This window comes from Babylonia areolata, chromosome 6, assembly GCF_041734735.1.
Source record: "Babylonia areolata isolate BAREFJ2019XMU chromosome 6, ASM4173473v1, whole genome shotgun sequence".
Classification (NCBI taxonomy): domain Eukaryota; kingdom Metazoa; phylum Mollusca; class Gastropoda; order Neogastropoda; family Buccinidae; genus Babylonia; species Babylonia areolata.
This window is the reverse complement of record NC_134881.1, coordinates 17,804,684-17,832,448: the sequence shown is the minus strand read 5'-3', so window position 1 is coordinate 17,832,448 and position 27,765 is coordinate 17,804,684. Positions and strand designations below refer to the sequence as shown.

General features: G+C 42.9%; 1 protein-coding gene across 5 annotated transcripts in view; it reads left to right on the top strand.

Moving 5' to 3' along the window:
- LOC143282808 (ralBP1-associated Eps domain-containing protein 1-like) overlaps nt 1-25,986 on the top strand; it is a 48,442-nt gene extending 22,456 nt beyond the window's left edge. For 3 of the 5 annotated variants that reach the window (XM_076588592.1, XM_076588590.1, XM_076588593.1), the window contains exons 14-21: nt 703-903; nt 5,636-5,830; nt 6,682-6,731; nt 7,056-7,100; nt 10,899-10,979; nt 13,951-13,981; nt 15,534-15,660; nt 17,592-25,986. In XM_076588592.1, coding sequence (XP_076444707.1) covers nt 703-903; nt 5,636-5,830; nt 6,682-6,731; nt 7,056-7,100; nt 10,899-10,979; nt 13,951-13,981; nt 15,534-15,660; nt 17,592-17,763 — 902 coding nt within the window. In that variant the 3' untranslated portion in view covers nt 17,764-25,986. The remainder of the gene's footprint in view (nt 1-702; nt 904-5,635; nt 5,831-6,681; nt 6,732-7,055; nt 7,101-10,898; nt 10,980-13,950; nt 13,982-15,533; nt 15,661-17,591) is intronic. The other 2 variants (XM_076588595.1, XM_076588594.1) reach the window with 2 other exon arrangements.
- Nucleotides 25,987-27,765: the final 1,779 nt, after the last annotated feature.

Sequence of the window (27,765 nt, the reverse complement as noted above, 5' to 3'; positions counted from 1 at the left end):
CTGATAGTTTTGAACTGTGGTTGTGATGTAGTTCACTTCACTGTCTTGTTTGCTCTGTCACTGACACATGTTACCATTGTGTGTTTGGTCCTGCGATGTGCTAGTGTGGGTGAAGTTCTCTGAAATGTCAGCACTGTATACCAGCACTGTATTATGTACACTGTCAAGCTTGCTGTGTCACCTGTACATGTCGGTATTGTGCTTTTAGTTCCCTGATGCATCAGAACACTTGTCTCGTTTGTTGTGTCATAAAACGCTGTCATGTTCGTTGTATCATAAACAGTCTTGTTGGTTGTGTCATAGGTGCATGTAAGTGTTGTAACATGTAGTCCTCTGAATCAGTTGTATGACATCACTTAGTGCCATGACAGTGCGTGTGTGTGTTGTGATGGTGACATGTTTTTGTGTCCTGTGACAGCGTGTTGGACATGATGTTAACTGCCGTGAAAGCATGCGTGTGTGGTGATGGTGACATGTTTTTTGTGAACTGTGCCAGTGTGTTGGGATACAGTGATACTGCAATGAAAGCGTGTGTGTGTGTGTGTGTGTGAGTGTGTGTGTGTGTGTGTGTGTGTTTAGTGATGGTGACGCGTTTTGGTGTACCGTGTACTAGTGTGTTCAGCATGAAAAAGCATGTGTGTCGTGGTGACCGCGTTCTAGTGAAGTGACAGCATGTGTGTTGTGGTTTGCTTGTTCTTCCAGATACTGCTGTGTCCCCATCACATGACAGTGCTTCAGAGTCCTCCTCCTCACAGCGTGCACGCACCGACTCCTACCCCCCTTCCTCCCAGCCCCCTGCACCCCCCAGCGAGCTGTCCAGCTGTGATAGTCCGGCCCCTGGCTGTAAATATAGCGCTAACATTCAGGGACGGCCCCGCCCCATTCCAAAGAAAAGTACTGCAGGTACAGTCCCTTTCACACTCCCTCTGCTTTCTTGCAAAATACGAGGGGGGTTTGGGGGGTGGGGGGGGGGTAGTAGGTATCAGTGGATAAGGGAGAGGAGTTTTGATGGTGTGTAGGAGAGAAAGAAAAGGAAAGTAAAATGGGTTGGGTTTGGTTTTTTTTTGCAGAGAAGCAGAAATACAATAAAACACTTTTTGTTGTTGCTGTTGTTGTTAGTCAGAGAAACCAACAAAAACACAATGCTGTATTGGGCAACTTAGAGCTTGATCTTGCCAGTTTGATTTAATATGGTCTAAAGATGGGGAGAAGCAGAGACGTGATTACTTGTAGTCATTTTGGTGAAATGTGGTTGAAAGATGGAGGAGAGAGAAGGGGAATTGGAGAAAAAAGACTTAAGTTGACCTGACATTATAAATAAGGACACCCAAGTAAAGAGGAGTGCAGAAAAAAAAGGTGCTGATTGGGGAAGAGAGAGAAGAGAGAAAACTCGGTTCTCTGCATGAAGACAATCATGCAAGGAACAGTGCCAGAGAGAGGCAGAAGTAGCTGTCAGCTCTCTGTTTGTCTTCTTCTTCTGCGTTCACTCGTATGTACACGAGTGGGCTTTTACATGTATGACCGTTTTTACCCCGCCATGTAGGCAGCCATACTCCGTTTTCGGGGGTGTGCATGCTGGGTATGTTCTTGTTTCCATAATCCACCGAACGCTGACATGGATTACAGGATCTTTAACGTGCGTATTTGATCTTCTGCTTGCATATACACACGAAGGGGGTTCAGGCACTACCAGGTCTGCACATATGTTGACCTGGGAGATCGTAAAAATCTCCACCCTTTACCCACCAGACGCCGTCACCGTGATTCGAACCCGGGACCCTCAGATTGACAGTCCAACGCTTTAACCACTCGGCTATTGCGCCCGTCTCTCTGTTTGTCAAAGAGGATGCTTTAGTAATGCTGTGTGGACATAGAGACAGGAGAGGTAACTTGACCTGGCTCTGTGTTCCCTAGGCGGCTGTGAAGGGATTGACAGCCAGCAGTCAGGTAGTTGTTTCATGTTGTGTGATGTCATCATTCCTCCCTCCTGTGTTGTGATGTGATCCTGCTTACCTGAGGTATCGTGATGTCAAGATCCTTTCCTTCGATGTTGTGATGTCCTCATTCTCCAGTGTTGTGATGTGGTCATGCTGTAGTGTTGTGATGCCATCATCATTTGTTCCATTGTTGTAATGTCATCACTCTCTGTTGTTGTGATGTCATCATCATTTCTTTCCTGGTTGTGATGTCATCATTTCTTAAATTGTTGTGATGTCATCATTTCTTCCCATGTCATCATGATTTCTTTCTGAAGTCTTCAGTGTTGTGATGTTGCCATCCTTTCTTCATCATTTTGACATCATCAGCATCCTTTCCATAGTATAATGATGTCATTTTCTTGGAAGTGTTGTTCTCAGTCACTGTATTTGTTTCAGCATAGTGATGCAATGTTAGTATCCTCTATTATATTTAAAATGGTTTTCTTCCTTTGTGAATGAAAGTTTTTAGCCTTCAGTTCTTGGGTCTGTCTGTTATCAAATACGATGTACACCTGCATTTCCAAACCAGTCAGTCCCAAATTTGGTTCATTGACCAGGCTGGTTGTCTTCTTGGTACAAAGGAAATACTTTGGAGTGATCAGGAAGTCAGAGCTGATAGACATTTAAAGGAAGCAAATGTAGGGGTAAAAAGAGGGCGCTAGCCAGCGGGTCAAAGGGGAGTTTACCTACTTCCGGGGGGTTATCGGCCGTAGTTTCGTTTTCTCCACATAGGCGGATAGTAGTTTGCACAGGACAGGAATGTCAGACCCCTGCTGGAGTCTGCACTAGTTGGGTCACGGTAAGTATGTTATTTAAACGTAATTTTAGATAGAAAATTTCCTTTTTCACTGATCCATAGTAAAATCTCAGAGTTGAAAGCTCCAAGTTTGGAAGACTACAGAATCGAATCTAGATCTGGGCAAGTGTTTGGTGATGTGGATTTTTTGTTGTTGTTGTTGATGGTGTTTGTTTATTTGTTTTTATTATGGTTCATTTTACTCAGCCTGTTTTCGCTGTTTCCTTTCATTTTGGGTTAATATCAGGCAAGGTAGCTTGTTATGTATGCTTTGGAATTAAAAAGAAAAAAGTTTTGGAACTGATTGTAATTATTATTTTTGCTGCTGTCTTGCCTTCTGATTTCAGTTGGATTACATACTTTTATGGCAGAGTGGTGTTTAGTGCTATGCTTAGTTTCCATAATTTCTAGGCTGTTAGTTCCATATTCTCACTTCAGTAGCAGCTTTTCTGTTGCTGTTTTTTTCTTCTTTCTTTCTTTTTGTCTCTCGGTCTTGTGATCAACCCCAAATTAATTAAATTATGTATCATAGAGTGGTGGGTAGTGTAGTTATAACTGACATAGCAAAATGTGTACCACTGGTTATTGTCAACTTTTAAAGCTTAAAGGTAGGGATACTGTTTCAGACTGGAACCTGAAAATGGGCAAGTTTGTTTTGACAAGGCCATGCCCACTGTGTGTGTGCACACACACATGTGTGTGTGTGTGTTTGTGTGTGTGTGTGTGTGCACATGTATATGTCTGTGTGCATGTGAATGTGTGTATATGTGTATACATTGCATGAAGTGGAGATTTTGTGATGGTAGGGTCAGCACTTGTTTTGTATTTTATTGTTTTTGTCACCCAAGAAAGGTGGTTTCTAGGGCAGCTTCCATTGGAGAATGCATTTTTACAGTGCAGCACCCACTTTTTTCTTTCTTTCTTTCATTTTTATTGTTGTTGCTGGTCGTTGTCTGTGTACATATTTATTTCATATATTAAGACATCTTGCTTGTCTGTGTACATATTTATTTGTCTGTCGTTGTGAAAATATTCACATTTATTGTGATTTGGCAAATTTCTGATAGTGTTCTTCAATGTAGTACTGCAGCATCACATTTTCCTGTGCTGGTGGTGCGGCAGCATTTCCTTAAGTGATGTGTTGGAGTACTTTGCTCTGTCTCATCATTTTCCTTAGCACGGTAATGCCATGACTCTGTTGTGTTGTCTGTGGTAGTTTTGTCAGTTCTTTCACAGTTTCAGTGTTCTGTTTCTGGCGTTTCTTGTAGGATAGGGGTTTCATCTTTTCATGCTTTGTTATTGGTATATGATATAGTCTGACCCTTTCCTGTATTGTTTATTTGTTGTCATAAAGGAATGATTCAGCGCTTATAGCTGTTAGAGGCGTTTGATTGGCTAAGAGCGGGCCAGACTAAGAGGGGCGTCTTTTCACTGTTAGCCGCGTGAAATTTGGCCAAACAGAGCAAACCATAGGCCTAGTTTGCATCAGTTTGACATGGTAAGTATATGTAAACACCAAACATGGAGTATAATACAAACTCCTCCTATTGTTCTCATATCAGCCATCCCTGTATTTTCGCTCAATTTTTCAAAGTTTCCTCCGGTGATGTTACAACAAAAATTTTGGATGATTTAGAGAGAACATCCAGAAACCTGCTTTTGGCATTGCAACACATGTACATACCCACTTGCATTTTGCACACATTTATGCATGCAGCATGCATGCACACTTGTGTGCAGACACCATTATTATCATCATCATATTTTCTTTTAGGTTAGTGTTGTATTTCATGCAAATGATTCACACACACACACACACACACACACACACACACACACACACAGGTATACAAACCAGCTTTTGACTGTCTTTCTGTCTCCCTCTCCCTCTCTCCTTCATGATTTGTGTATGTAGAAAGCTTGGGTGAAATTTGAGCATTAGTCTTTGTCAGCAAACACATGATGCCAGAAAACTGAAACTTTCCACTCCTTCCCTTTATGAGCGAATGTCACTGGTGTGAAAGCTGTGTGATCTTGGAAAGATTATGTGCACACTTATGTGGGTGTCTGTGACCTGGCTGAGACCTTTTGAGGACCGTGACGTGAGTTGTTACTTTGTTCCTGCCACTCTTGGTGCCTTGTGATGTGACTTTCAGTGATAATGTGTCATGTTCTCTCAGCTGGGGTGAATACTGGGCGTTGTGTGTGTGACACAGACCTGAACAGTGTGGGATTGTAGTGGATGTTGTCTCTGACTGCCACAATCTTATCTTTTTTTTTCTTTTTTTTTGTCTTAAATCATCGTTGTCATAATCATCTTCATTATTAATATTGTTGTTCTTACTGTTATTGTTAATAATGATATTGTTATTAATGTTGTTATGATTATTATATGATGTGCTCCGTGCTCCTGACTGTCACAATCATCTTGTGTTTTATCATTATTATTGTCAATCATTATCATTATCATCATCATCATCATCATTAGTAGTAATATTATTGTAATCATTATTATTATTATTATTGTTGTTGTTGTTGCTGTCGTTGTTGTTGTTATTTTCTATATACTCCTCTCTGCCACAATCATCTCGTGTCTTTTTATCTGTTATATCATTCTTCTTCTTCTAGTTGTTGCTGTTGTAAATGTTGTTATTTTCAATGCACTCCTGTCTGCCACAATCATCTTGTGTCCTTTTATTTATTACCATAAATAATATTATTATTGTTGTTGTTATTATCTGATGTCCTCCTAACTGCTACAATCATCTCGTGTCTTTTCACTGGTAATACGATGTAAGTTATTATCATCATTGTTATCCTTATCACCTTCTGATAATTATGTATATTCTTCTGTCGGCAGTTCCCATGGTGACACGAGGCCAGCTGCAGCCCCCGCCTGCCAGCGGTCAGGGAGGTGAGGAGGGGGGAGCGTCGCCGGGGGTTACGGGCAGCGGGGATCCTGCCGCAGCCTCCGTTCCCCCCCCTCAGGGTCCTCCCACACCCCCTCCCCGGCCCCAGATGCATGGACGCAGCATGTCTGTGGACCTGAAAGCGGGTAGGTGACAGCTGTGGTGGGTTTTTTAAAAAGAATTTTCATTTTTTATATTTTTTTTAATAAAATTATTATTTATTTATTTATGCACGCTTATAGTTGACTTCATCAAGTTTTTGCGCCTTATACATATTATTATTAGTAGTAGTAGTTCTTTTTTTTATGTATTTATCTATTTATTTATTCACCCTTTTTTTTCTTCTTCTTCTTTTTTTTTTCTCTCTCTCAAGTCCTGACTAAGCGCATTGGGTTATGCTGCTGGTCAGGCATCTGCTTGGCAGATGTGGTGTAGCATATATGGATTTGTCTGAACGCAGTGACGCCTCCTTGAGCTACTGAAACTGAAACTGAAACTGTGGTGGGTTGGATGGTATTAAAAGCGGGCAGGTGACGCCAGTATTAATGTTGTATCTGTTGAGGGGAAATATGGGGGGTGGCTGAAGCCCAACAGGCTGGCCAGTTCTTGAGAGCTGATCTAATGTTGCTTGGAGAAAGATGAGACAGGGAGACCATTATCATCATTGTGGTAACTTTGTTTTGGGATTAAAAACATAAGACCGTGTACAGCAATGCAAAAGTGGAAACACACACGCGCGCACACACACACACACACACACACACACACACACACACAAATCAAAAATCAAGAGTGAAGGTCAGATAGGGAAGGAGACAGATAACGACGGTTACTGTCCAGTTGCTTGGTACTCAGTAAAGCTGCAGTGTGATTTACATTTGTTTTGTTTCGTTATTTGCATTTGATTTAGGGTGGGTTGTTTTGTGGAGGAATACAGTAGTATTGGTGTTGTCATGTACAGTTGATACACAGCAGTATGTGGCTGTGTCTGTTGCAGGATCTTCTCTCTTGCCCCCGGCTGTGCCTCCCAGAGTACAACCCAAAGATGTGAGGATGATTGTCGGCTTGTGTGTGTGTGTGTGTGTGTGAATGAGAGTGTGTGTGTTTGTGTGTGTGTACATGTATGTGTATTCGTGTATAATGAACATGTATTTGTGTCTGTATGTATAAATGTGTGTGTATATTATATACATGTATCTGTGTGTATGTATATATACATGTGTGTATGTATATTTGTATGTATATACACATGTATCTCTGTGGATGTATAATTTACGTTTTTGTGTGTTTGCATGTATACATGTATGTGTGTGTGTGTATAGAAACATGTTGTGTGTGTGTGTGTGGATATATGTGCGTGTATGTGTGCAGAGTGCCCTGTTACAGAAGATGCCAGAGTGTGGAGCCACTGCTGAGGTGAGGGTTGGCACTGTCTTCAGAACTTCATCTCCTGCCCGTCCTGTCTTTCTCCTTTCCCCACCCTTCATTTTCCTCTCTCTCCTTCTCTCACTCGCTCTCTCTCTGTCTCTCTCTCATGCTCTCTCTTGTCTTGCTCTGTCTCTGTCTCTCGCTCTCTATCTCACTCTTCTTCTCTCTCCTGCTGTCTCTCTGTCTCTGTGGCTTGCTTTCTCTCTCGCTCTCGCTCGCTCGCTCTCTGTCTTGCTCTCTCACTGTCTGTCTCTCTCGCTCTCTCTCTGTGTTTCTCTCCTTGTTTGCTAATGTTGTTTCATTGAGTTGTACTATGTTCATGTGAACCCCTTCACATGGGGCTGAGCTCTATATATGTGAATAAACCATTCCATTCTCTCTCTTTCTCTCTCTAGCTTCTGCTCTCATACTCTTCCCACCACTGTTCTATGCCTCTCTCTCTCTCTGTTTTGTTTTTTCTTTGACACATTGCATCTTGCTGTTACTGGCTTTGTGTTTTATGTCTGATCGCCTGGACAGGTTTTAACTTCTGGTTCTGTTGTTACCTGTCCCATCCAGTTTCCTTTAGTAGTTTCTGATCTTTGACCAGTCTTTGTTGCGTATTGAGCAGTTCAGAATGCATTTGCATTTTGTATGTTTGCCTGTCTGATATTTCATGATGCGTATATCGTGGTCTTTACTGCGGAGTGAATGTGTATGAATTTTGTGAAGAATAAATCATATGCTTGGAAGCCAGTTATTAGACAGTCTAGTATGCTTATGTATCTTTCATTTTATGACATGGGTGTGCCAAGCACAATCCAGTTTGGTACCCTTCTGTGTATGGCATTGTATATGTTTGCTGATCTGTTCTCAATGGGATACATGTGTGTCAGTGTGCATTTGACAGTTCTTTGTGCATGTATGCCAGCCTGTTCTGCTGTCCAGTATAGGTATCTGTATGTACCAGACAGCTCAGTGCATGTATATCAGATTGTTCTGTGGGCACAGTGCAGCAGAAGTGATTTTATGCCTGCTGGTACTCTATATTACATGCAGTCAGTTCTGCAAAGTGGTGTCCAGGTGTATGTGACAGTTAGGTATGCATTGCATATGTGTGGCCCATTATTCAGTGTACATGTGTGTTTAGTATGCATGTTTTTTTGTCAGTTTTTGTGTGTTGCGCCTGTTAATGACATGCATCTGTTTCTTGTGTACAGCATTTTGCTTTGTTTATGCTGGTACTAATATTACAGGACTAAGCAAACACACGCCTGAGTTACTATCCAGTTCTTATCACATGTGTCTCTGGCTTGTGATCATGTTGTCAGTGTTTGTATCAATAATACAGTACGTATGTGTGACTTGGGTAATGTTATCTTTACTGTACATACGTGTGACAGAAGTGCTGTTGTCATAACTGTGCATGTGTGTAGCATTGGTACTGTTGTTAGTGTAACTGTGTGTAACATGGTATACTGTGTGACATAAAAACTAATCTGAGTGACATAAATACTGATGTCATCCCATGTGTTGCCATATCCTGCGTTTGACTTAAACACTATCAAAATTTCCGTACATGTCAGTGACGTAGGTAGGACTAATGACAGGATGTTTATGACAATTTCAATCCAGTGGACAGTCCACAGACTTACTGTGTGAGTCACGGCTGTAACTTGTAATGCCAACAGAAGGACCTACATGCAGATTTCAGCTGGGGATGAAGAAATGTCATTTCACAGACTCATTATAATTGTCAGTGATGTGACACAGAGGGACTGTGGACTGTGGTTTATTGCAGTGTGGTATTTTCAGTTGGGGGGTGGGGAGGAGGGAAATCTACAGACTTGTGTGCATGTGTGTGTGTGTGTGTGTGTGTGTGTTACGACAGAATGCTGATAATGTACAGTGTGATATTTTCAACTCATTTGTTGTGTGGATCATAGACTGTTGTTGTGTGTTGTTGTTGTTTTTTTGTATGTGTGATTGTGTGTGTTTTAAGACAGAATTCTGACAGATAGCACAACAGTGAGAACGTACAGAGTGATATATTCAACCCAGTTGTTGCGTGTATCATAGACTGTTGTGTGTTTGTGTGTGTGTGTGTGTGTTGAGACAGAATGCTGACAGCGAGGACAACAGCGATAATGTACAGTGTGATATTTTCAACCCAGTTGTTGCATGGATCATAGACTGTTGTGGTGTGTTTGTGTGTGTGTGTGTGTGTGTGTTTGTGTGTGTGTGTGTGTGTGTGTGTTAAGACAGAATGCTAACAGCGAGCACAACAGCAATAATGTACGGTGTGATATTTTCAACCCAGTTGTTGCGTGGATCATAGACTGTTGTTGTGTGGTGTTTTTTGGTGGTTTTTTTGTATGTGTGAATGTGTGTGTTTTAAGACAGAATTCTGACAGCTAGCACAACAGTGAGAATGTACAGTGTGATATTTTCAACCCAGTTGTTGCCTGGATCATAGACTGGTGTGTGTGTGTGTGTGTGTGTGTGTGTGTTTTAAGACAGAATTCTGACAGCTAGCACAACAGTGAGAATGTACAGTGTGATATTTTCAGCCTGTTGGGGTGAATCATAAACTGCTGTGGTGTGTTTGTGTGTCAGTGATGTCACATAGACAGAATGCTGACCGGACAGCTGAAAGGACAAACAGTGTGATATTTTCATTGAACATGGTGGAGGGTGGTCTGCAGACTGTTGTAGTGCGTGTGTGTGGGTGTTTGTGTTAGTGTGTGTGTCAGTGATATGATACACACATAACGCTGACAGCCGGGACAGCAGTAATGCTGTGATGTTTTCAGCCTAGAATGGTGATCCACAGACTGTTTCGGGGAGGCGAGGTGTGTGTGTGTGTGTGTATGAGTGATGTGACACAGACTGTTGAGGGGGGTGTGTGTGTGAGTGATATGACACAGACTGTTGAGGGGTGTGTGTGTGTGAGTGATATGACACAGACTGTTGAGGGGGGTGTGTGTGTGAGTGATATGACACAGACTGTTGAGGGGTGTGTGTGAGTGATATGATGCAGACTGTTGAGGAGTGTGAGTGATATGCAGACTGTTGAGGGGTGTGTGTGTGAGTGATACACCACAGACTGTTGAGGGGTGTGTGTGAGTGATACAACACAGATTGTTGAGGGGGGCGGGGGGTGGTGGTGTGTGAGTGATATGACACAGACTGTTGAGGGGGTAGGGGGTGTGAATGATATGACACAGACTGTTGAGGGGTGTGTGTTAGTGATATGACACAGACTGTTGAGGGGTGTGTGTGTGTAAGTGATATAACACAGACTGTTAGGGGTGTGTATGTGTTAGAGATATGACACAGACTGTTGAGGGGTGTGTGTGTGTAAGTGATATAACACAGACTGTTGAGGGGTGTGTGTGTGTAAGTGATGTACCACAGACTGTTGAGGGGTGTGTGTGTGTGATATGACACAGACTGTTGAGGGGTGTGTGGGGTGTGAGTGATACGACACTGACTGTTGAGGGGTGTGTGTGTGAGTGACATGACACAGACTGTTGAGGGGGGGTGTGTGTGTGTGTGAGTGATATGACACAGACTGTTGAGGGGTGTGTGTGAGTGACATGACACAGACTGTTGAGGGGTGTGTGTGTGAGTGACATGACACAGACTGTTGAGGGGGTGGGGGGGGTGTGTGAGTGACATGACACAGATTGTTGAGGGGTGTGTGTGTGAGTGATATAATACAGACTTTTGAGTGGGTGTGTGTGTGTGAGTGATGTGACACAGACAGAACACTGACAGCCAGGGCATGCACTGTGATGTTTTCAGCCTAGGGGGGTGATCCACAGACTGGCGCAGGCCAGTGTATTGAAACACCGCCGCAGTGCCTCTCTGGGCCTGCTCAAGATGGTGAGGTCGCATTAGGGGGGCTTCACACAACATGGCATGTATGCGGGGTTTAAGGTGGCTTCACACCATACTGCATGAGCAGGCTTTAGGCATCTTCACCTCACTCTGCATGGAGGTGTAGGGAGGTTTTTTGACATTTTGCATGTTGGTTCTGGATGACGTGGGTTTTTGGGTTGTTGTTTTTTTTATGCGCCTAATTCTTTCTGTTTTGCTTCTTTTTCCTGTTGTCTCCATTTTTTTGTTGATTTTAATCACAGCATGTTGTTCACGGGAATCTGGTGGATATTGGACATGATTTATATATAATTTCCTAAGGTGTGTGTTGGGGGTTTCTGTCTGGCATGGTGAAATGTGTGTGTTGATTATGATTATGGCTCTGTCATTAGAAACACCAGCTGTGCCAGGGAAAGGTTGGTGTCTGTAACAGCTTACGATGCCAGAGTGAAAGCAGCAGGAAGCAGAGCTGGGAACACTGTATGTCTGGCAGACTGATGTTTTGGGAGATGAGAGATGACTTTAATGGGCAGTCGGTGAAACAAGCCTCTTGTAACTCACTGACATGGACAAGTCAGCTAACTCAGTGGCAGGAAAATACTAATACAGTGTACACTAAAGTGGCAAGAAATTACTAATACATTGTACACTAATAGACCATGGAAAGCTGAAATAACTGGCCTTAAAAGGACAAGTTAGCACACTACCAGCATGGAAATACTCAGCTCATTCACTGAAAACTTGCGTAGAGAATAAATGATAGCTTGTGGACAAGGAAAATTCACTTGATAACTAGACTGGGCAGGAATAAATCAGCTTTCTGCAGGCGGGAATTGTTTATGGAAAATTCATTCCACTCGTACTTGCTCATGTGCAAATTCAAAGTCACTCTTTTTGACCAGAAAAAAATCTAAGGACTATGAAATGCATCGTAATTTGTATCACTAATAGGGATGTTTTTATTTTATTTAATTTGTCGTAAACCATGGTACAAACAGTATCACTAACAGGGAGATGGTATTGACTGTTCATCACAGAGTAAATGTGTATCGCCAGTAAGGAAGTGGTATTGAGCGATAAATGAGAATGTAAATTTGAACCACAGTTTGGCAGCTGGTTCTCAGCAGTTTATCACAAAGAATGATTATGTTCTTATTAAATGCCATCAAAATCAGAGGCATTGCCAACATCAGCACAATTCAGCTGTGTATATGGAATCGTGAACTACATACTTGCTACACCCATGTAGACATTTCACTTACCCAACTGTCAATATTTTTTATTATATTCCTAGAACGGTGAATTGTATTTCATATTTGTGCATGCACTGTGTCACTTTCCCTTTCGTCATCACTCTGTTATGTGTAACAAATCCCCCTGAAAAATGTATCAAAACCATGCACATATTGTGTCACTCGCCCAACGGTTATCGTATCTGTAACCATTCTTATAGAATCATGGATTGCATCCATACTTCACTCCCCAAACAGACACTCCAAGTATGCCTGAAAAAATTGTGAACAATATGTCATGCACATATCTCTCAAGGGTGGTCTTCAATTTTTTAAAATTATTCCAGTACAAATGGAGAGGGTGAGGGGGAATTGTGAACATTATGTCAGACTCATGCTTGTACACAAGCAGCAGTACCATTTCCAGTGATGTCTGTGTTCAGTGACTTAAAAAAAACAGCTTAGACACAGCTACATCCACTTCACACACACACACACACACTCTCTCTCTCTCTCTGTCTCTCACTCCCATGCACATGCACACACACACCCTTCAGCCCACTGAGAAGTGCTCATAGCAGCATTGTCCATTTGTCTAAGTTGTCAGCATTCTTGAAAGCCAAAAATGCTTTATTTTTATGTTGTTGTTTTTTTTTGTGTTTTTTTTTGTTGGTAAACACATGTCTACTTCTGCTCTCTTTCTCCCTCTCTCTCACTCTCTCTCTCTCTCTCTCTCTACTGTGATATGGGGTGTTTTGCTTTTGATTTTAATCTGAAGCTCTTACTGTTTCCAAACACCCACAATGTAAAACTTTTTCCATCCACAATATTTGTTGAAAATGGATTCAGTTTGTTGGTTTTACTGCTTTTGTGTTCTTTCAGTTTTCCTTTTATTTTTGCCATTTTCCTCCTCTTTTGTGTGTGTGTGTGTGTGTTTTAGGAACTGTTCATAATTCTGTATTTGTGACATTTCAAAGTCCAGTCATTGTGTGTGTTGGGAGGGTTAATTGTACTGGTATCAACAATATTTGCAGAGTTATCTACTAACCTTCTTCTGTGGGGGTGGATTGTACCAGAATGAATTGTGCCGGTGTCTGATAATGGACATTAAGGTCACCCCACTGTTTGATCTGGGGTGAATTGTACAAAATAACCATGATCATAGACACATACACACATACATGCATCGATATATCCAGATGGTTGGTGGGTCTGATGGTGCTTTACACATGTAAAATATAAGGGCATTACATCAGCAACACACAGTCCAGTTTACAACCTGCTCTGATGAATGATGATAGCAATCATAAATCTGATATAACTCTGCATGTATTTTACATTTCATCTCAACAGATTTCTTTTTGTGAAATCTTGGCTGCCCTCCCCCTAGGGAGAAAATGTCATCATACGCATTTGTTGTTTTTTGTATTACCTTTCTACACCATATTGTTTGTTGCAATTGCCTTCTTGTAGGTCAAGTGTGTGTGTGTGTGTGTGTCAGCTGCTGTCAGCTGTGTGATTTTGGGGTGGTTTTGTGTGCCCCTTGAAGTCGGCATGCAGAGGGTTGTCCACCATTGATAATCATGGTTATGATTCTCTCCTCGTCTCTCTCCATCTCCTCCCTCCTTTCTTTCTCCTTCCCTTCACCCCCCGCCCCTACCTACCTAGCTAGCCACCCCACCCACCCCTATCTCCTTTGTTGGTGCATGCAGGTCATGCTGACATTCTGTTTTTTGTGTTTTCAGAGTGCTGTGTCGTCGTCTGAAGCAATACAAGGTAAGGGTAAACCCAACTGCCTACCCACAAACATCTTGTCAGGTCAGAAATGATGGTTCTTTAGTCATCTATTTTCTGCTGTTTCTGCCTTCCTGTTTCTAACCAAAAAAACCCAACAACATCTGTGAAAATTCGGAAAATAGCAGAGAATCGTATAGTCCTTTTGACCTTACAGGCTAAGAGAATAATGCCAACGTTTAGACAATACAGTCGCACTTTTTGTGAATTTCTGCCTTACAGCTAGTGACCCAAAAAATGTGACACTCATGGTGACCTCAGTTTCAGTCCTTTTTTTAACATCATGCCTGTGGTGAGTTCCTGTCAAGGCACTTGGTGTCGGCAGATTCATGGAGGGCTGTCTTTGGATGAATGAGATGGCTGCCTCAGTTCTGGAGGGATGCTTACTCAGATTATTGTTGTCAGTATGTGGTGTCCTGCATATATTAAATCAAACCACACACACTACTGAGCAGCACCTGTGTGACTCAGCATCAGTGCAGGATCTCCTCACAAGTGTGGCCTCTGGGTCCTAACATTGATAATTCCCTGTGGATTGCTGACACTGGGACTGTGGCAGTCAAGCCAGGGCATGGCAGTGTGTAGGGGATATTGGATGAGGGGCATGAGAGTAACAGCACTGAAATGGAGCAGACAAAGGGACAGTAAAAAAAAAAAAAAAAGAAAGAAAAAAAGAAAACAACCAAAAAATGCCAATACCCGTCAAAAGAATAACATTGTTCCTGACTCTTCCAGTAATTCTGTTCTTACAGTCTCTAACAAATACATCAGCAACTGTCAGAATGAAGATAATGCCTCCTGCCTGAATCAGTCTGGTCACAAAGAAGAGGACAGTTTCCTTTGCAGACTTGGATTATGTATTGTATTATGGTTTTTGTCACAAAAGACTATGTTTGAGATTCGGGCTGCTCTTCCCTGCTCTTCCCAGGGAGAGTGCATTGCCATAGTGCAGTGCCACCTTTTTTTTCTTTTTTTTTTGTACTCTTTGCAAGTGTATTTGTTTTGTTATCAAAGACAGATCCCTGTGATGGTATGCCTGATAGAGATTTTACAAAATAATGATTACTGAAAGAGAATGCTGTGAGCTTTATCAGTATTACACATCCATCGTCGCCAGTTTATACTTTGTGTACCTAAGTAAGTGCATTGATTACAAAAGTGTTGCATTTTGCAGCAAAGCATCAGACGATCACAAGATGTAAAAGAAAAAAATTAGTTATAGCCCATCTAACGATTCAGGTTTTTCAGCCCTGTAATCAGCCTGTGTAGCTGGCTTGGCTATTAGCAACAAAAATTGATAAATAGATATTCTCATGGCAGTTTTTTTTGTGATTGGTACAACAGACAACCTGACATCATCGTATCATGAAGTTCCAAACTGAAGTGGAAGTTACTGTTTCACACGACAAATGTATAACCCATGTGATGATGTGGTCACTCTGCCGAGGAAGACGGTGTGAAACCATCAGAACATGCAAGTCAAGTTCAACCTTTGATTCGGAGTGAGGGACATTTCCTTCTCTGTTGGTCGCAGAAAGTTCCGGGGGCAGTTCTGCGGCGGAGGCCCCGGTGGAGCAGATGGAGGGGGTGGTGGGGGAGGACAGCACGGACAGCGTGGCCCGGGACCTGAGGACGTCCCACCCCCCGGCCCCTGCTCAGAGGTGATGAGGCCTCCACCCCCCTCCTCTCTCACTCTCCCCTCAGAGAACCCACTGTCTGTCTTGTGCTGTCTGATTGCATTGTCTTTCTCCCTGTTGTCTGTCTTGTGCTGTTTCTCTGTTGTCTGTGTTGTTTGTATCTTTGTTGTCTGTGTTGTTTGTATCTTTGTTGTCTGTGTTGTTTGTATCTTTGTTGTCTGTGTTGTTTGTTTCTTTGTTGTCTGTGTTGTTTCTCTGTTGTCTGTGTTGTGCTGTCTGTTTCTCTGTTGTCTGCCTTGTGCTGTCTGTTTCTCTGTTGTCTGTCTTGTGCTGTCTGTTTACATGTTGTCTGTCTTGTGCTGTCTGTTTCTCTGTTGTCTGTCTTGTGCTGTCTGTTTCTCTGTTGTCTGCCTTGTGCTGTCTGTTTCTCTGTTGTCTGTCTTGTGCTGTCTGTTTCTCTGTTGTCTGTCTTGTGCTGTCTGTTTACATGGTGTCTGTCTTGTGCTGTCTGTTTACATGTTGTCTGTCTTGTGCTGTCTGTTTCTCTGTTGTCTGCCTTGTGCTGTCTGTTTCTCTGTTGTCTGTCTTGTGCTGTCTGTTTCTCTGTTGTCTGTCTTGTGTTGTCTGTTTCTCTGTTGCCTGTCTTGTGCTGTCTGTTTCTCTGTTGTCTGTCTTGTGCTGTCTGTTTCTCTGTTGTCTGTCTTGTGCTGTCTGTTTACATGGTGTCTGTCTTGTGCTGTCTGTTTACATGTTGTATGTCTTGTATTGTCTGTTTCTCTGTCTGTCTCATGTTGTCGGTTTCTCTGTTGTCTGTCTCATGCTGTCTGTTTCTCTTTTGTCTTTCTTGTGCTGTCTGTTTCTCTGTCTTTATGATGTATCTCTTGTATTGTCTGTTTCTCTGTTCTGTCTGGTGCCGTTTTCATATTGTCTGTTTTGTGTTTTCTTCCACTGTCTATGTGATGATTGTGGTATGTTGAAATGATAGATGCTGGTGGTATATCTGAAAGACAGATACCAGTGTTTTTAAGTGTAAAAGATACATCTGCCAGTGATATTTATGTTTGTCAGACAGATTCCAGTGATATCATGTAAGAAGGATAGATAATGATATGTCTGAGAGACAGATACCAGTGATATTGTGCATGAGAGACAGATACTAGTGATAGTTTGTATGAAATACAGATCCCAGTGATAGTAAGTGTGAAAGATGGTTGCCATAGTTATTATGCATGAAAGACAGATCCCAGTGAAATGATGTATATGAAATACAGATCCCAGTGATAGTAAGCGTGAAAGATGGTTGCCATAGTTATTATGCATGAAAGATAGATCCCAGTGATATGATATCTATGAAAGACATATCGCAGTGATACGAAAGACAGATCCCAGTGTATTACGTATGAAAAATGTGTACCATTGTTTAAATGTTCGAAAGATAGATCCCTGTGATGTTTATGGTATGTCAGAAAGACAGATACCAGTGATATTATGCATAGAAGATATACCCCAGTCATGTAATGCATGAAAGACATATATATATATATATGTACACACACACACACACACACACACACACACACAGTGAAGACTGATGAAATACATAGAATAGAATAGAATGTCTTTATTACCAAGTATACCAGGGTCACAAGGAATATTGGGGGGATAATACACAAAAGAAGGTACAAACATAAATCGAAAATCAAACACAAACACAGATACAGTACAGATGATTTACATACCAGTCATGTTCCATGTGAACCACAGTGACATTTTTTTCCCCTCATTTTATCTAATTTTTATAATTTTATTTTTAAAATGTTACACATCTGTTGGCTTTTTTTTGGTTTTTATTGTAAAGTGGGATGAGCCTGCTCTTGAAAGCAGGAAACTGCACTTTTTAAGCCTCCACATTATTAGTATTATTATATTTTGTGCTGTGCTGTGTTGTGTGACAGACAAATGAGCCGTGACAAGCGGGACATCGGCATGGCGATACGGACACACAAGGAGCGCAACGCCATGCTGACTCGGCTGAACAGCGAGCTGAACCAGGAGCTGCAGGAGGTCATGGAGCAGAGGATCGCCCTGGAGATTCAGCTGGAGCATCTCCGGCCCTTCTCCAGCTAGCCTCCGACCTCTTGCCTCCTCTTCCTCAATGCCTCTTCTCCGGGAGATGACATCTGGAGCATCTCCAGCCCTTCTCCAGCTAGCCCCCAACCTCTTGCCTCCTTCTCCTTGTCCTCATCCTCCTCAACGCCTCTTTTCCTCGGGAGATGACATCTGGAGCATGTTGGAGCCTTCTCCAGCTAGCCCTCCCTCCTCTCACTCCCCCAGCTTTTTTGACCCCCTCTCTCCCTCCCCTTCTTTTGAAGGTAACTGAAGCTTCTCTGTGAAGCCACTTACACCCTCCCTCCTCTTCCCACCTCCAGCTGCCCCCACACCCCACCCCCTTTCCTCTGTAGAGGTATTTCCTTGTTGCAGTTCTGCACCCCACCCAAGTAACATTAGTTTACTTTTTGCAAGTTTGTCCATCCTGCTGTCTGTCTGAGTGTCACTGCATCCTCCCTGTGCCAGGCCTGTGGTGGTGGGTGTCGGGGGAGATGTACAGAACTCCTGTGACAGCCCCGTGTGCGGCTGTAGCGGCACCGGCACCAGGCATGTCTGTTTTATGTGGACCCGAGACGGCACACTGTGGGCCTGGCTCTGTCCTCTGGACGTCTGTGTCATCTGGGACCACAGGAATGGGTGGCATCTTTTTCCTGCTGGAATTGAAGCTGTTGGATGAATGTCTGGATTGGACTTGAAGCAGGAGGAAAAGGGTTCTGTGTCTTTCACTGTTGCTTTTACCAGTTATGGAGTCATCAGTTGTCGTCACTCAGAAGCAAGAAGGATATGATCACCTTGCTGCTGTTGCTGCTTGATAGGGTTTGGACTTAAGTAGTGTCCACTTTGGGTACATTTGTGAGGGGACTGTGGCTGCTTTATTGGCCGCTTGCAGCAGTCAGAGTCACACACACACCACATGGCAACAGACAGGGTATGAATGGCAATGCTGTCAGAAGGTGGGCCGACACCGTGCCATACAAGTGGTGGCAGCAGAAAAAAGTCACAGAAAATGGCAGGCATATGGCAACAGATGCCATTGTCACTGACAGAGGAAAATGAATGGCCACAGACATTATTTTGCTGTCATGGACAACAGCAGATACTTGGCATTTAGTCACCAACAGCAGGCATAGAGTGCTGCCACTTGACAGTAGCAAGACAGATTGGCAAACGGAGTGTTGTCAAGGACGTCACCAGAAGTCCATGTGCAGAGGATGGGACGAGAGCACTGTTCCTGTTAGAGAAGGTTGGAGAGTTCAGCAGACACCCCCTACCCATTATCTCTCTACCCAGATCTGACCATGAGTATTCTGAGTGAGCAATGTCTTCACCCTCCCCTCCCCCTCCCTCACCACCCCTCCTCACCCTTTCTTTGTTTTTTCTTCTTCTGGCATTGATACTGTGAGCTTGGATGATCATCGTGTGTGTGTCTGTGTCTGTAGACATGTGTTTCAGTTTACTTGTTTGTATGTGAGAGAGAGAAAGACAGAGGGAGAGATTTGGAGTGTTTGTATGTATGTGTGTGTGTGTATGTATGTGTGTGTGTGTGACTGTGTGTGTGTGTGTCCTTGTCATTCTGTGTGTGTTTCAGTGCGCGAGTTTTGAATTATGACAGTTTTTCGTAACCATGGTCCGCCTCCAACCCTCTCCCCCCAACCCCCCACCCCCACATCCAGAAAGGGAGGAGAACAACAGAAGAATCAATCCCATTCCAGTCTCGCCTCCATCCTACAGTTTACATGGATGAGATGTCCCTTTTGTGTTGCGTGTGGGGGGTGGGGGATTGGGAGGGGTGGAGGGTGGACACTTTGCTTCTTGCTGGCCTCTGTGACACTGTGGCAACACGGTCACAACACAACATTAAAAAAAAAAACAGTGGGACAGAACACAGGTGAGGAGTATGTGTGCATAAACAGCAGCTAAACAGTACAAGCATAGTGGCTGATAGGAAAAACACACACACAAAAAACAACCATGAGAAAGTGGCTGAGCATTGCCAAGGAGTGGTGACGACGAAGGACAAGGTGAGATTAGACACAAGAGGACGACCAGAGATGAGAGCCAAGGGGAGAGAGAGAGAAAAAGAGAGAGACAATGAAGAGTGAAGGGAGGGATTGATAGTGATGGTGGTTGAAGGCAGGAGGAACGAGTTGAGAGCAGCATTGCATATGGACACTTGTGTGCTCCAAGCTCACCGAGTGCTTGTTGAATTTTGGCAGGATTTTTTTTGTTTGGTTCACCAAGCACTGGTTGGATTTTTGCAGAACCACTAGTCTGGTTTACTTGAAGTGCAAGTTTTGAATTATGAAACATGGTAGTTTTATCAAGAGCTTATATTTCATTTAGGAAGCACTGGTTTGATTTCATTAACAAACTCTGGTTTGGTTTGCAATGCATCAGTCTGGTTTACTATGCCAGTTTGGTTTTCCAAGTATGTTTTGTTGACCAGATAAGAGTTTGTTTTTGTTTTGTTTTGTTTTTTCATTGTAGGATATGCTTTCACTTAGTAGCTTTGTCATGCGATGGTAGCTGAATTAGACAGTCATTTTGCTCACATGTCGTTCAGTGTTAGTTTGCCACTTAGCTTTGGTTATTTGTCCGCCCAGTGTTATTCGGGTGGGTGGAAGGTGAAAGCGAGGTGTACAAACACAGGTGTGCAGCTGATGTGTGTGTGGTGTTTTTACCTGTGTTCTTCTTCACCTTCTGACCCGTCCGTGGACGGAGTTGTGCCATTGGCGCTTTTCTTTGCCACTTGAGGTGCATTGTGTGTGTGTGTGTGTGTGTGTGTGTGTGTTTGCACCTGATTCTGTGTGTATGCACTGCACCTGGTATGTGTGTGTATAGGTGTGTATGTCCAAATGAGTTATGATGGGTCCAGTTTGCCAGGACATAGGGCTAATGACTAACTCTTTTTGGACAGCAGTTTATGCATTCTCCTCTTTTTGCATTCCTTTTTTGGTTAGTGTAACTTGTCTTGTTTTTCCCTTCCCCCTTTTTTTCTGACTTTCTCTGTGTGCATATCTCCCCCCCCCCCCCCCCCCCCACCCCAACCCCCTGCCATTCCCGCACCCACTTTCTTTTTGTACTGTGGCACAGTGTATTAACTTAAAAGAGCATATTGTTTGAAATGTGCTTAGAAGTACAAAGAAGAAAGACATTACATTTTTTTATCCACATGCTTAACGAGACTGGTGCATGTGTGTGTCTGACTTGAACATTGTGTTTAACAAAGAGGCAGGGCATGTGTACAGGACTGAGCAGATGTGGTTTGAAGATTGTGGTTTATCACCAAGGTATACGGTGTGCAGAGAAAAGGCAGGGGCGTGGTTTGAACATAAGCAGTGGATCGCTTGGACAAGGGCTGAATCGGTTAGTGAACCTGCGACACTGATGCTGGCTGTTCGGGGTGGTGACAGTGGTGCGTGTGTGAGTCCATGTGTGTGTGAAAGTAGGTTTGTGTGTGGTTGTAGATTGCGTGTGGATGTGGCACATTGTGAGTTTCGTGTGTTGATGAAGGTGTGTGTGTGGTTGCAGGTTTGTACAAGTGTGGATGTAGGTTTGTGTGTGTATATGAGTAGATGAAGGCTTGTATGTGGATAGGTGTAGGTATGAGCTTATGTCCATACTTTCCAGATGGTCAGCCCGGACTTGCCAAGATTGATTTGCACACGCTTGGTTCATAGTCTAGCTGTTCTGTGGTGGTTGTTTTTGTTGTTTGGTTGTTGTTTTTTTTACTTCTTCCCTGTGTTGATTTGCAGTTGATTGAGGGTGATCTGACTTCTTTGTGTGCTGGTTTTCTGCTATTGGTGACTGCAGGTATGATTGGTGGTCCTGATGATTGCTGTTTGCAGGTCATGATTTTGATTGCTACAGTAATCAGCAGTTGTGTTTGTGACTGCAGTTGGAAGATGTGGATGGTGACAGTAATCAGTCCAGTGTGGGTGGTGATCATTGCAGGTAGGAGAGGTGGTGATGATTTTTGTAGAACTTTGCGAGCATTTGTGGCTTTGCAGAAGTTTGTGAGCGGTAGTGGTGACTACAGTAAGGAAAAGTGGTGATGATGGTTGCTGTTGTGTGAGGGTGTTATCATGGCAGTTAACAGTGGTGGTCCTCATCGTTGTGGTTATGAGTGGTGGTTATTGATCATTGCAGTTATGAGTGGCAGTCAAAATTATGAGTTGTTGTGGTGACTGCTGTAACTGAATGAGAGGTGGTGTTGATGATTCCAGTTAAAAAAAAAACAGTGGTGTTCATGTTTGCAGTCACGAGTAAATGGTGTTAATCATTGCAGTCATGAGCATTGGTGGTGGCAGTGGTGGTCATTGCAGTCACAAGCGGCAATGGCGAGTTGGCTGTTGAGAGATAGAGTTGATCATTGCAGCAGTGAGCAGTGGTGGTGGTGGTGGTTGGTGACTGCAGTAAAGGGAGATCACTGTCATCGCCGATAAAAATCGAGAATAAATGTCTATCCCTTCAGACTTTCATTCTGTGGTTCCCATCCAGCTGATTTTTGTGCTGGATTAGAGATGGGGATTTTTGTCACCCATCTGGCAGGTCAGCAGTCATGCAGACCTGCTTGTGCCTTATTCTACTGTGTGTGTGTATACGCATGCAGGTAATGAAATAAGTATGACGAATGCTCAAGATTCCATTATCGTTGTCTGCATGGGATGGGATAGCCATGTGCACTCATTATGCTGAAACCCTGAGTATGGCAACCTGAATGGCAGGAGGAAAACAGTCTTACATGTAAACACCCACAGGAATAAATGTGTGAATGTGGCAGTTTCAGTCCTCAAACTCCGAAGAAGAAGAAACAGTCTCTGCAACCTTTCCATCCCTGGACAAGTTGTGAAACTATCAGTGTCGGCTTCGGTGTTGCCACTGCTTTCCTCTTGACACTGCTGAAGACACTGTGGACAGTGTGGGTGTCAGTGTCATCATTGTCATGCCCACACCCCACACCCGCCCACCACCCTGTAAACTCTTAAAGAGGCTGGGTCAGTGTGTGGATGTGTTGTCGCAGCCACCATCCATTGAGTCTCCCATGTGTAGAGTGTTCATCAGAGTGTGGATGGTTTTGAGTTGAGAAATTTCTCTTTGTTGTACACAGTCTTCTTCTGGTCATCGTCCCTTGCCCTGCTTTCTGTGATTCTGATTTTTTTTGTTTTGGTAATCCGTTCCAAGGTTGTGTTGTCGTCTTTCTCAGAACATTGTTGTGACTCCTGCTTCCAGCGGTCATGGGGAGTGAATGTGACAGGTGTGTGTGTGTGTGTGTGGCAGTGTGAGTGGTGTGTCCACCGGTCTTTGAACTCAACGGTCGTCTGTGTGTGAAGAGAGCCAGTGTCGTGTACACATTACATGAGTCTTCGGTGAGCTATCATGCAAGTAATGCGTAGTCATTAACCAGATTATTGTCATGTAACCGGTAAAGCAGCGTGCATGCCAGGTGTGTTTTCAACATATAACGTCAGATGTGAATTGAGACTTTTTTGTACAATTACAAGTCAGGTGTGTGTGGTATTGTCATTGAAACTGTACTTGTCAGGTGCGTATGGTAATATCAGTGTACTTGTCTGATGTGTTTGGTAATATTAGTGTACGTGTCAGAGGTGAATAAATGAAGGTATTTGCTGTGAACCAGTATACATGTTAGATGTGTATACAGTGGACTAGTGTACAAGTCAGCTGTGTTCTCAATGACCTAGAGAATGAATCAGGCGTGCATTCAGTAAGTTAAATGTCAAGTATGTATTCAATGAACCAGTGTACAATTCAAATGTGTATTCAGTGAAAAAGCTGCAAGCCTGTGTGTATTCAGTGTAAACCAGCGAACAAGGGAGGTGTGTATTCAGTTAATCAGTAGCGTGCATGTCATGTCTGTGCTCGAACAAGTGTGCAAGGCAAGTATGTATTTTTTTGGTGAAATTTAGGGTGGTCTTTATGACCCAGCAGTCAGGAGGGTGAGTGTATCGGTCAGTGTGTGTCCACTGAAGTAGTGTGTACAGGGAACCATGAATTTGGGGAAATGAGAGTTTGTCATGTTGCAATGCATTGTTATGTCAGATATGTCTGCTCTAACTTTGGCGTTCCACAACATACCAGCCACAGAGCTTTGAGTGCTGCAGAAGTAAGAAATGAAAGAGCACACTGTGTTCGTGTTTGCTAGTTTTGTTTGTTTGTGTATGCAATACTGTACTTAGTGCCACACGCTATTAGCTGATGGAGAAAGTAAACCTTGAATGCCACAGTCATCTGGTCTACAGAGACTATGTGTGTGGTATGCATTCTGCAAAACACAGGGTGCTTTCAGATTTCAATGGATAATCCACGTTGGAATTAAGTGGATGTGCGTACCAGGGTACTAGGTATTGCTAGGATCCTGCCATGGTTTGCAGCAGTCACCTCGATTAGGATCTGCATTATGTCTGAAAATGTTCATTGGGGCCTTCTAGAAGCATGTGACCTACTGGAAAACTTGGGTCACTTCCAGTAACCTTCCAGTGGGATTGGAATATTTGCTCCAGAGAAAGCCATCTTTTTGTCTCCACATCTTGAAATTCAACAATCATCATCTGTTTTCTTGCTGACCCAACATCCACATGCTGAAACAATATTGTGATTGTTTTCATTCTCTGACTTCATGAGCCTGTGCCATGCTTTTACCAGTTGTGGTCATTCCTTGCCAGACCCTGTCATTCCAGGAATATGTCTCAACTATCATAGCTGCAGAACTATGCAGGGAAAGGAATGGGTGGTGGAGGAAAAAATGGCAAACTGATGTTACAGCTTGCTGAGCCTTTTACAAGATCATGGCATCAAGGTGTAAGAAGAAACCAAAAATGATGGGAAAGTTATAAAAAAGAAATGGTGAAGTTAATGTTTCATGACTTGTTTAACCATTCACTGGTTTCCAGTTTCTGAAAAGAAAAGAGTGAGTACGCATTCTTGTTTCTTGGTGCGCCTTTTTCTGATAATAGCTCTAGTATTACCTTGATTTTTTGGCTGTTCACAAAATTTGCCTGTCTACTTTGGTCATCTTTCAGTGACACCTGTAAAACTAAGTTGGCCAGCTGTATATTATTCCTTTTCAATTTCTGTTGATTGGTCCACAAGTTCAAAGCATCCCTGTTCACACAGAGGTACTAGTTTTGTTTCTGAGTTCTGGCCAGCTAAAGCTTCCTGAATATAGTTCCTGTTTTCCTGCTCTTCCCTTCTGTTTCATGTGTTGTTGTGTTGCATGTAGATCTATTAATCACGTATGTGTATGTATGTAAGTGTTAAGATTATGATCTGTAAGTGTGAGAGGCACTTTGCAAATGTAATTTATGATGCCGACGATGTTGAAAGATGAGGATGAAGGTTGTGTCAAAGTATACATGTGTGTGACTGCCTGGAAAAGAAGTGGCCGGCAGGAGTGAGCCTCCCTCCGTTCTCTGTGACCTTGTACAGTCTGGCATTGACCTTGTAGACGATGCGCTCTTTGCCTCTGTTGTCCTTCAACTTGAACTGTATGTCTGTGTTCCTTCTTTCTTGAACCTAGACAGTGCACAGTGGCAGACCCTGGGCTGGGTTGCAAAAGTGATATTTGCGGCACTAAGTTTGCTTGGCTTTTAAGAATATTCCTAAATCTCTGGATACTTGGAATGAAGTTTGTTTAGCATGAAGAATGTTCCTAAAATGTGTGGGGCACTTGGTATGAGTGGCATGGGAGTAATTAAATGAAATAGTGCAGCAAAAAAGAAAAAAGAAAAGAATGTTCCTAAATGTGGAATTAGGATAGACTTAGGAAATCCTTTATGCTAAATGAAATTAGCACTGCTGAGATCACTCATGCAACCCAGCTCTGGTCTGCCTGCTCCCCACCCCTGCCCCCCTTCCCCATCCTCTCTAATTTGACCGTGTACAGTATGATGTATGTCTTAGGTTCCATTGTGATGGGCCTTTGTATTGTTTGTCGATGAGGGATTCACATCACTTGCTTGTGTACAGATAAGGAGGCGGACTTCATACAGCAATGGTTGGATGAGCTCATGTGTATTCCCAGTGTGCAGGTTAAAGCTATGGACCATGTACAATGTGAATGTGACCAATTGCAAAATGATTGCCAGGAAAACAAGGGATGTGGACTCTGTGAACAACGTGAGAGTGGAGGGGGACTGCTTGTGCCCTTGGATGCTGCACACATAGCCAGCCCCCCTGCTCAGTGATGGATAACTGTCAATAAATGCTCTGTAGACATTGCTGCTTTGCACTTTGTGGTCTGAAAGAGGGGAGAGAGTGAGAGAGAGAGGTGTGGTGAGGATGAAGAGAGGCATATAGTGGGCCAGCATTGTGGCAGGAGCAGGAGGATCATGCACACATTGTAAAATGCACATGTGTAATGTGTGCATGCATAAAGTCTCACACACACACACACACACACACACATGCTCAACAGTGCATCTTTACGGATTGTTGAATCAGTTATTCTAGTTTATATTTCTTTTTCTTTGTATATCCCCCTTTAACCACCACCCCCACCCATCGTCACCTCCCACACACATCACAAACACACACATATGACATAAATAATATCACTCAAAGGGAAAAGACAAAGAAAGAAAACTGCAAAATATTCACAATCAAAATCAAAAACGTGCACATGTACATGTGAATGCACACATCCATGCATGCATGTGCGTACACACACACACACACACACATTCAATATACCAAAGAGCTGGAAACCATTTATGAAACCTTATACTAATGACAATGATTGCCAAGTCACAGGTCCTGACTAAGTGAACACACAACTAAATGAAGACAGTCGCCATTTCTGCCTGAGACAATCCCCATGAATATCCTGACATCAGATTTTGGCAGGTACCAGTCACAGGCATGGAAAGTGTTGGGAATAAGAGCTGAGGTCACCTTTGGCATGAAATAACACAGAATCCATCTTTATTTTTAACTCATGGTGAGGATGATCATACTGTTAAGATCCACTTAGGTATGAGGCTATGTGACAGGGCTGTACAATCATTCTGTAACATACCCAAATGTGAGCCAAGCCTAAAAGATACAGACATATGCAATATTGGTCAGGAAATAAAAGCACCACTAAAAGCCGAAGTGGATGACCCTTGACTGTGTGAGGTCCCGCTGACACTCAGTGTTGTGAACGAGAAGGCCCAGGGAACATGAGCCATCAAGAATGTGGCTTTGATCAGGTTCGAACTGACTTCCCAATTGTCGGTTTATTATGCCTACTTCTCTGTCACAGTGACTAGATAAATAACCAGTTCCAAAGCATTTAGGAAATAGTTACTGCATGCTACATTCCCAGACACCAGGCACAGATTTAAGTAAAACAACAAATGCAGGTCTTAATGACTGCATGTGCAAATGCACACACAAAAAAACCCAAAAACAAACAAACAAAAAACAAACAAGAAAACAAAAAGAAAGAAATAAAACGGGAAGAAGCATCAAAACTCTGTCGTGAAACTGAGTGTAGGTTGTGAGTTGTGAGTGTTGAGCTCTTCGATGGCTCTCTGGTGAGAGTTCTAAAAACCGGAAGGGCAGCATGTATAATGCATCAAGCAACGTGTATTAATCTGTGAAGAGCTCATCTGGCTGCCACTTTCTCTGGAACCCATGGCACGCACTGTCAGAACCCATTACCATTGGACGCATTGGCAAGTCCTAAAAGAATGTGTTATCTCCGTAGTTACATGACGTTAGTTAAATACCTTGGCAAACACAAATCAAAACAACAAATTGTGTTCTGTTTTTGTTCTAATGAATCTCCTTTGAAGGATTAATAAATACTCAATTATTTAGAACAAAATCTTTTTCCAGTGTTGAACACTTTAAAAAAAAATATTTTCACCCATCTGAAAGAGCTTTTGGAATACATACTTTCGTTTTGAGGATAATTGCTTCCTTCCCAAATCAGAGTTTGTTTGACAGCCATAATGTTTGAAACGTGATTTAAAACAATCGAGTCTATTTAGGCTGCTTACGCCTATATCAAAT